This window comes from Marmota marmota, unplaced genomic scaffold, assembly GCF_001458135.2.
Source record: "Marmota marmota marmota unplaced genomic scaffold, marMar, whole genome shotgun sequence".
Taxonomy (NCBI): Eukaryota; Metazoa; Chordata; class Mammalia; order Rodentia; family Sciuridae; genus Marmota; species Marmota marmota.
In genome coordinates this window covers 15,012,777-15,021,961 of record NW_026000037.1, presented here as the reverse complement: position 1 = coordinate 15,021,961, position 9,185 = coordinate 15,012,777, and the positions used below count along the sequence as shown (strand labels likewise).

Below are 9,185 nucleotides of genomic sequence, written 5' to 3'. Positions count from 1 at the left end.
GTTTTTTTTTTTTTTTTTTTTTTGCGGGGTGGGGGATTGTACTGTGGGATTGAACCCAAGGGTACTCAATCACTGAGCCACACCCCCAGCCCTTTTTATTTTTTTATTTTGAGACAGGGTCTTACTAAGTTTCTTAGGGCCTTGCTAAGTTGCTGAAGCTGGCTTTGAACTTGCGATCCCCCTGCCTCAGCCTCCAAAACCACTGGGGTTACACGTGTGAGCCATTGCACAGGACTTGATAGTCCATCTTTCTAATATCTCTACAATGGGCATGTTCTTCTAATTAAAGCAAGTTGTGGCTGAAAATTGTACATGAATACTGGATTTTTAAAAAATTAATGTAGTTCTTGGGGCTGGGGATGTGGCTCAAGCGGTAGCGCGCTCACCTGGCATGCGTGCGGCCTGGGTTCGATCCTCAGCACCACATACAAACAAAGATGTTGTGTCCGCCAAAAACTAAAAAATAAATATTAAAAAAAAATTCTCTCTCTCTCTCTCAAAAAAAAAAAAAGAAAAGAAAATCCTCCTCTTTAAAAAAAATTAATGTAGTTCTCAAAAAAATCAGTTCTACTTCCACAGTCAAGGTATCTCTCAGGACTAAGTTGCTCCCAAGATGCCCATGCTTAGCCATGGCTACCAGTCTGCTCCTGGTGGGCTCGCAGACTGGCCCCTCACTGGGAGAACGGTTCCTCCTGGCAGTAAGCTTGCCCAGATCTTCTGGACCCACACGTTCAGCATTCACTAGGCATGGTGAAGAGTAATGCACTGGCAGCAGACAGAATTTCTCCCTCTCCCCCATCATGACCAGAAGAACAAACTGAGCAACAAGAAGTGTGTGATCTCCAACAAGGGAGAGTCATCTCAAATGACAGAGGGCCACTGGGGACACCTCCATAAAGGCACACCCCACAGGCAAATTCAAAGCTCTCCTCGGCCATCTAAGGCCAACCATATGTATGATTGTGTGAATTTGCCATCCCCATAAGTCCATCTTCTATGGCACACTTACAATTGATATGGAACTTCTAGAACCTTCTCTTTACCCAACCGCCTTCTGTGTGCTTATTTCCCTCTTCTCTGTACAGACCTATCCATAGTTTGGACGTGATGGCACCAAGCCCACACTCACTAGTTACATGACCCCAGACAAGCTATTTAAACACAAAGGCTCAGATTTCCTCAACTATAAATGAAGCTAATGCTTCATAAGGTCATGTGCAGGATTAAATAAAATCCAATGAATCAAACTCCTGCCACACAGTAGACAGCTCTAAATATCTTTCTTTCCTCATTTCTCTCCTGCCCTCCTAGCCCACTCCCTAAAGGGTCTCAGTGCTCTGTGTGTGAGGTGAGAGGCGTGACTCAAGACTCAACGAGATTAATTTAAACCTCATTTGGCCACATTTTAGTTGTGAAATCCTGGGCGAGTCCTTAAACCCCTCGTCTTGGAGATTATTACGAGGCACAAATTAAATCATAGATGACAAATTACTTTCTCTTCAAGATAAATCTCTCCAAATACTTGAAAAGAACATGGCAACAGTAGAAATAGTCCCTTGGATAAAAATGAGCCTATAAATAAGATGAGTCCACTGTTCGGCCCCCAAATTCTCAATACACACTTTTCAGAGGGACTAGTTTGAAATATAAAGAAAATGTAGTTGCAGATACCCCAACCTAGAGGATTGGTGGGAGGGGAAGGGTCATTGGGTGGTCCCTCTCTCTTATGGCATCCACAGCTGTGAATGAACCTAGCCTGTTCAAAGCCCAACCATTTGGCACAGCTGCTAAGATAGGAAAGGTGGAGAATGTTGGGGGAGAGCCCGGGGGAGCTCAGGCAGGGTGGACGAGGAGAACTCATAGCCCAGCAGCGACCAGGCTCCTGTCTCAGGCCCAGGTATTCCTCAGATGCCAGGTTGTAGGAGATGTTTATGTCTTGCAGGAGCCCTCCTCCCACAGCAGGGCTGCCCACCGGCACTTCTCCAAGGAGGCCGTGTGAAGCTGGATGCAGCGTTCTTCACATCCCTCTATCTTGAGCACAGGAGCATTTGAGCTGGGTTCTTTAAATCTGTCTGAAAGATATTCCAAAAGGTTGGCTGCAGCCTCTTTTCCTGGGAATTGATCTATGGACTCAGCAAAGAAGTTCAATAGGATCTTAAATGATTTGAAAGAAAACTCTAGATGCAAAGAGACTGCAAGGCAGGTCCCCCCAGCAAAGTATATTTCAGGAAGGGACAGCCTAGCATCCAGGCCCTCTGGATGTGGACTGCCTTTTATGGTTTGGGTATGAGGTGTCCCCCAAAAGCTCCTGTGTTAATGCAGGAATTCAGAGATGAGATAATTGGATTGTAATCAGTCCATCCTTGTTTGAATGGACTAACTGGGTGTAACTATAGGCAGGTGGGGGGAGGGATGGCTGGAGGGGGCAGGTCCTTGGGGGTGTGCCCCAGGAAGGGTTCACCTTCCCGGGGGCCACCCACCTCTGCTTCCTGTCCAGCATGAAATGAGCAGTGCTTCTTGGCCATACCATTCCACCATGATGCTCTACCTCCCCGTGGGCCCAGGGCAATGAACTCAGACAACCATAGACTAAACCTCTCTGTGCATAAAATGGATATGACTAGAAATCAGTGGGAATAAACCAAGACTGACTGAACTTGTGACTGAAGAATTTAAGGAAACCCCCAATTCCCATTAAAGTGACATGATTATAATATCAGGAAGATAGAAAGATGTGAGTGTAATGGTCGAAGACTTGTTCCCCAATGCAGCGGTGTTCAGAGATGGGACTTTGGGGAAGTGATTGGATCATGAGGACCCAGACCTCATTATTCCATGATAGATTAATAATTTGATGGCATTAGGGAGGTAGTAGAAATTTTAGGAGGTGGAGCCTAGCTGGAGGAAGTAGGTCACTTAGAGTGTCCCCTTGGGGACTATACCTTGTCCCTGGCCTCCCTCCCCTTTCCTCTCTCTCACTCTACCTCCCTGGCCGCTGGGAGCTGATCAGTTTTCCTCCACCACACTACACCTTCCATATGATTTGCCTCACCCCACGTCCAGAGCAAAGGAGCCCACTAACCACGGACTGAACCTCTGAAACCATGAAACTGTGAGTCCAAATACATCTTTCCTCCTCTAAGTTGTTCATGTTAGGTATTTGAACAGTGATTATGACTTGAAAAGTTAAAATCTGATCTAGGGTTATAACTCAACAGAGTAAATATTTAGCATGGCCCTGGATTTGAACCCCAGAAACACCAAAAAAAAAAAAAGTGAAAATCGGTCAAATTGGCTACATGATGCTATGTAGAAAAATCATTTTGAAGAGATAGAACCTGGAAAAGAAGCTCAGAATCTCAGACCCTGGCAGGGCCACCCATGCAGGACAGGAAGGATGGGTGGACAGTCTCATTCTTTCATGACACTGTGTCAGGAGTACTTCTCTTGTGGATCACACAACTAATTTCGTTTACTCTAACTCCAGGCTAGCTAAGCGAACTTCTGGATGGAATTTATCTCCTCAAGTGCATTCACCTACAGAGAGAGGCTGAGCTTGCCATGACAACACGAGTACTCTAGTCTGTCAGTCATAATTCAGGTCTGAACATCAGTCTCTGGGGTCTGGTATTAATATGAGTCCACTTGATGAATGTGGTGACATTTGTGGTAAATAAGTCAGGTAGAAATAGCCTTCTATTCATCCTGTATAGAATAGTGTCAAAAGAGTATATACCCACCTCCTACCCAAATGTCTCTATTTGCCCAGGACCCAATCACCCTAATGGTAGCCCTTCAAAGTAATTTTGGAAAAGCAATAAAGCAAAATAATATTTTAGAAAACACATTTGGTTTCAATGCTGATGGGATTTATTGTTCAAGTTTCTGAATCCTATTGATTTTTCTGAAGTAATATCTAAAGCAAACTGCAAACTGTTCTGATTTTCTTTTTCTTTCTTTTCCCCAAGTTATGTCACTTGGCAGCTTCACAGACCCAAGCCTGAGAGGGTTCTCACAAAGAGCAAAAGACCCAAACACACCGTGGGGGGACAAGATTGGCCCAGAGTTGACCCAAACAGAGAGATCTGGGCCACATCTTCCCTTCCCCCACACCCCTGGAGGGTCTAATTTTAGTCTACTGCATAGACTGCAATGACAGGAACATGTTGCAAGAACAAGAATCAAGCAAAAGAGAAAAAAGGAAGCCTAATGTGGCAGGAGGCATTTTAATGCCATGGCAACTGGGTGTCTTCTCTCTTATTTCATTCACTTCCTCGGTCAGGTTATTCTGCCCTCTCTCTCTTGCACTTCCTGTTGCCGTAATCAAATCAAACCAGGTCACCCTGCATTCGTGAGCCCTCTCCCGACTGCAGACATCTATTTCCAGCAGAAGGAATTTTCCCCCTGTCTCCCTTTGCTCCCGGACCTCTCTGGGGTGCCCTTGATGTTCCTGCTTTCGCTGCCCTCCCAGAGCGGCTGCTGCAGATGCCTCCCTTTCATCCAGCCTCCTCCCCCACGCCCTTCTCCCCTTGCTGCTCCTCTCCCTGCCCCTCCCCCCAGCTCCTGCAGTTGTCACTAAGTCTGTTAGCCACTTGATTAGTGACTCAGTGATTCAGAGTCCGACAACCTTGGACTGAAATCCCCACGCCCTCCTTCCTTGGGTCAAGGTAAAGGGCCTTTTCGGGGACCCCCATCTCCCTGCACAAGAAGAAATGACTGGAGACTTGAATGCTGTCAGGGTTGCCCTGACTCCCTCCCCTTTCCTTTTTCTGCCCCTCCCTGGGCTTCCATGCTCTACTTAGCTTTCCCTGAGGAAAGCAGCAGAAAATGTTTGAGCTTAGAATTTATGTAGCCCAACATCCTCATTCGCAGATGGAAAGACTAAGGCTCAGAGAGCTTAATGGCCCAGTTGCTCAGTGAGCTCTTGGCAGAACCAAAATACATAAGGTGCAAATTCAATCCAACTAGCAATTGGTGGGAAATAAATTTTTATTAAGGAGTGAGCAGTGCCAAAATGGGACCTGATGACTACTTGAGAGTTCCTTCACTGTCCTTGTCTCCTTGTGGGTAATATTGGCAAATGGTGCAAACCCAAGCCAGAGTACCGACCAGAAATTTACCAGGGCACCTGGAAAGGCCCTGAGGAGACTCCCTAAAGCTGAGTCAGGAACATGCAGACATGGGAGACTCCATGCTTGAGGTCCTCCAGGATTTACTCACGGGACAGGATTAGCAGTCACAAGAGCCAATTCCAGTGAATCCACTTTTACTAAGTCTCCCCATGTGCTCAGCTGCACAGCAGTGAACGGACAGACTTGCTTCCCCTAAATGTAGAAAGGTGCAGAAAGTACAAAAAGCTTGCAGAAATATACTTATTGCAGGTTACATCAGTCTCTTAAGTAAATGAGTCGTGTAAGTTCTCTGTGGAAAGACATGGGTGGTAAAATGAATCAAATTAACTCAGTATCCTGATTGCTTGCTGCAATGGCAGAGAAACTCCTGTTTCCCAAGCTGAGTCTGAAGGGAGGGGACATATGGTTGGATGCAGTGATCATCAGATATGGTGAAAGCCAAGCCAGGGAAGCTCAGAAAAGTCACTCCGCAGTGTCAGTCTGCAGGCAAGGCCCTGGGCAGGGCCCAGATGCTGGAGTCCTGAGCAGTGCTTTTCGTCCCTGGCTGGGCTTGTCCCGGCATGCTGGGATCTGCCAGTCAGGAGCTCAGCCACACTGCTGCCAGCTGCAGTCACTACCGCTGCTGCACATTGTTTGTGATTAAGAGCTTTATTGATTTTCTAGCCCATGACCACGTTGGTGGGGACAGAGTACGACACGAGAAACTGGTGGGAAGCCAAGTGGAAAGAGGGTTTATGAAATGAGCTCTCAATGAAGGAAACTGTGGGGAAGGATGTGATGGAAGCAGATTTGGGGCCAGTGGAGGTGGGAAAGTAGAACAACTTGAAAATGCTCTCCAGTCTTGAGCCAAAACAAAGCACTTTGCCAAAACACAGGCAGAGGAGCTAGTCTGTGAGAGAGACTCAGTACTGTTTATATAAAACAGGATATTCCTATCTGCAAAATCATCGCTGACAATGCTTAACCCACATTCACTACCAACCACTGTGTTGGGTTCTGGGGCTATAAATAAGAATCAGTCCGCCTAGGGAAGGAGACTCAGAACATACGCAAAATGACTTGTAAAGATGCTAGTATTTTTTAAGGGAGTCATAAAACATTTTGCCTAAACTCTGGGCCCAGAGCCAACAGATATGACTGATGAAGGATGAGAGATGGGACTGTCTGGCTACTGCCTGCCTCACCAGCAGATCTGGTGAAGGTCTTCAGGTGGCTTTTCCTCCCTTCTATGCCCACTCTGCCCAGAAGGCCCTAGTTGCTTCCCAGCAAGGCCCTAGCTGCTTCCTAGCCCAGCCCCTTGGGGGTGTATAGGAGGTTTGCTTCCCTGATGGGGGCTCTATGCTGGGTCCCAGGTGTTCTCAAAGCAGCAGATGGAAAGGCACTGGACAGAACCACACCAAGGGGACAACAGATGGACCTCCTTCTCTGAACCTAAAGACAGAGGCAGGACACTTGACAGACTCTACCCCACACATATACCCACTCATATGAACCTGTATCTCTGAGAGCTTTCCTCCCATCCACCCTCCCCTACCCTGTATCCTTAGGTGTAAGGGGATAAATTATTTTCGCCTCTTCCTTTAGCTTTCAGTATCCTTTTTGCCCCTGAAAATAAACTGGGAACCGGGGAAGATGAGGCTCTGGTGTGTTTTTGTGTATCAGTACAATAAGAAAAGCAATGATATATAAAAATTGAATTTTTTAAAAAAAAATGTCACATAACTCAAAACCAGGGAGTGACCAAGATCAGTGAATGTCAACTTAAAAAAAATAAAATCTTGTACATGTGGTTCACATTTGAACATGACGTGACCTGGGGTGGCCCTTTCATCATTCTCTGCAAGAATGCCTCTCCCTGTGAAGGCCTGAGGCCCGGGTATCCCCACTGGAGGACTTTATGGAGGTCAGCCCTCAGCAGAAAGATTTCAGGGAGGTCTAACTAAGCTGGAAAAACTCAGAATGGCCTAACCTGAGCCAGAAGTCCCCAGAGTGGTCCAGCCTAAGTTAAAGGTCCTCAGAATAGCCAAACCTAAAACCTCAGGAAGCTTTAAAGTACAGTTTGAATCTCTAGCAGTCAGGAGGAGGAATTCGGGTATGCAGGGGTGACAGGTTGGCTTTGCAGTTAGTGTCCTAACTCCTGCATCAGGATCCACCCCTCTTTCCAAAAGTCAAAGAGGGCTGAGACGCCTGGGGCAGTGGCACAGGGCTACAGTCCCAGCTACTGTGGAGCCTGAGGCAGGAAGATTTTAAGTTCGAGGCCAGCCTGGGCAACTCAGTGAGACCCCGGTTCAAAATTAAAACAAACAAACAAAACTACTCTAAGGGCTGGGGGGATAGCTCAGTGGTAGAGCACCTAGCATGCCTGAGGTCCTGGGTTCTACCTCCACTACCCCTGCCCCAAAAGAAAGCCGAGGTGGGAGGGGGGAATTTGAGGCCCTAAAATTCCTGGCAGTTGATGGGGTTAATATCCCTAGCATTGTTCTCTTTTTCACTGAGGAAAAATTGAATTTAAAAAAAAAAGAGCCAGCAATACTCATTTAAAAACAAAAAAACTGGCATTCAAACACCGAGCCAAAAAAAGGAGTGGTCTCCTGGGTGATGGAAGTACTTCGAAATCTCTAAAGCCTCGTTCATTGTTCAGAAAACAAAATGGAACAACTTTCCTCGCTCCCCGCCTCACCCGCTTCCTCTCAGTGCAGTAGCTGTTCTTGGCAGATGCCCAAAGCGGCACCCGGTAATTCCACGGTACATTGTGTACATTTGCATCCATTTAACCCGCTATTTACTGCCGCCCTTTACTGCCACCTGTAAGAGGCAGCACCATAATGACACTGTGGATAAGTGGCTGGGCAGTGAAGTGGGTGCCCAGTGGTTTTCTCCACTCGAAGGCGCCTGAATCTGTGAAGTAGTTGGCACTTGGAGAAGCAGGGACAGCTGGGGACAGCACACGTACAGGACGGGAAGCGCGAGAAGGAGGCGCGCCAGACGGAGGGTCCTTCCTGGTTAGCTCCGCTCGGTGGCTCCTTTTCCATGACTACAACCGCGAGGAGGAATCTGCCAAGCCCTCGGTGCGGCTAGTTTCCTGCCTGATAAAGAGCCTGCTGCCGTTGGTATTCGAGGAGTTTCTGAATCACCCCAGGGCCTGACGCTCCGAAGGAAGGTGGATCCTGGGGGCCCTGGGGTGGGACCCACAGTCCAGCGGAATCCAGGCGGGATGACACCCCCTCGAGTCTCGGAAACCGGCTCGCAGGTGCGATGCGGAGCCGTGCGGGCACCTGCGCTCTTGTGCCTGCCGCACTGTGCAGCTCCGGTGGCACACCGGGTGACGCGGGGGCGAGGGCGAGAGGAAGTCGAGGCGCCGGGGCGGCAGCAAGGCTTCCTCGGCTTCCCTTGAGCTTTGGAGGTTGTCCCGAAGTGCGGGGAGGGAGGGGGCACTGCACTGCGGAGTTCCAAGTTGCGGGAGACCCCCAGAGGGCGGGTACCCTGAGGTCTTGAATGCACGTAAGAAGCCCGGAGCTGCCAGGACCGTGTGGCACGCTCGGAGCGCGCAAAGTCGCGCAAAAGCAAAAAGATAAACGCCGAGGGGCCCAGGGACCAGCTGGCTGGGGCACAGAGTCAGCGCGGCCCCGGAGCGCCTTTCGTTTTAAGGAGCCTTACTTCTGGGAAGGGACAGGGAACTGTCAATCAGCGAGGGAGGGAGCGCACCGGCGCTGGGTGATGTCAGCGGATCAGCTGCTCGATAACAAAGAGGGGGTATCACAGGAGAAAGTTGCAGCGGTGGCGGCCTCCGCGGCACCCCAGAGCCTCGGAGGCCAGGGGCAAGTGGGCGAAGGGAGGGGGGACGGCTGCTGCGGCAGCAGCTGAAGGCCGAGGAATTGAAAGGGCTGTAGGGGGAGGCAGTGCGAGCCAGCCCCGACTGCTCCTCCTCTTCCTCCTCCTCCTCCAAACTCGCAGGGCTCAGCCCCAGCGCTCGCTCAGCCGCCGGGAGCACCCGGAGGGACGGGAGGCAGCCGCGCGGCCCCGAGCTGGGCAGGGTCCCCGGCCGCCATGGAT

General features: G+C 49.2%; 1 protein-coding gene across 1 annotated transcript in view; it reads left to right on the top strand.

The window, feature by feature from the left end:
* Positions 1–613: 613 nt before the first annotated feature.
* Setd7 (SET domain containing 7, histone lysine methyltransferase) overlaps positions 614–9,185 on the top strand; it is a 56,992-nt gene continuing 48,420 nt past the window's right edge. Inside the window, exons 1-2 of the mRNA XM_015479053.2 lie at positions 614–650; positions 2,397–2,429. Of these exons, the coding sequence (XP_015334539.2) occupies positions 614–650; positions 2,397–2,429 (70 nt within the window). The remainder of the gene's footprint in view (positions 651–2,396; positions 2,430–9,185) is intronic.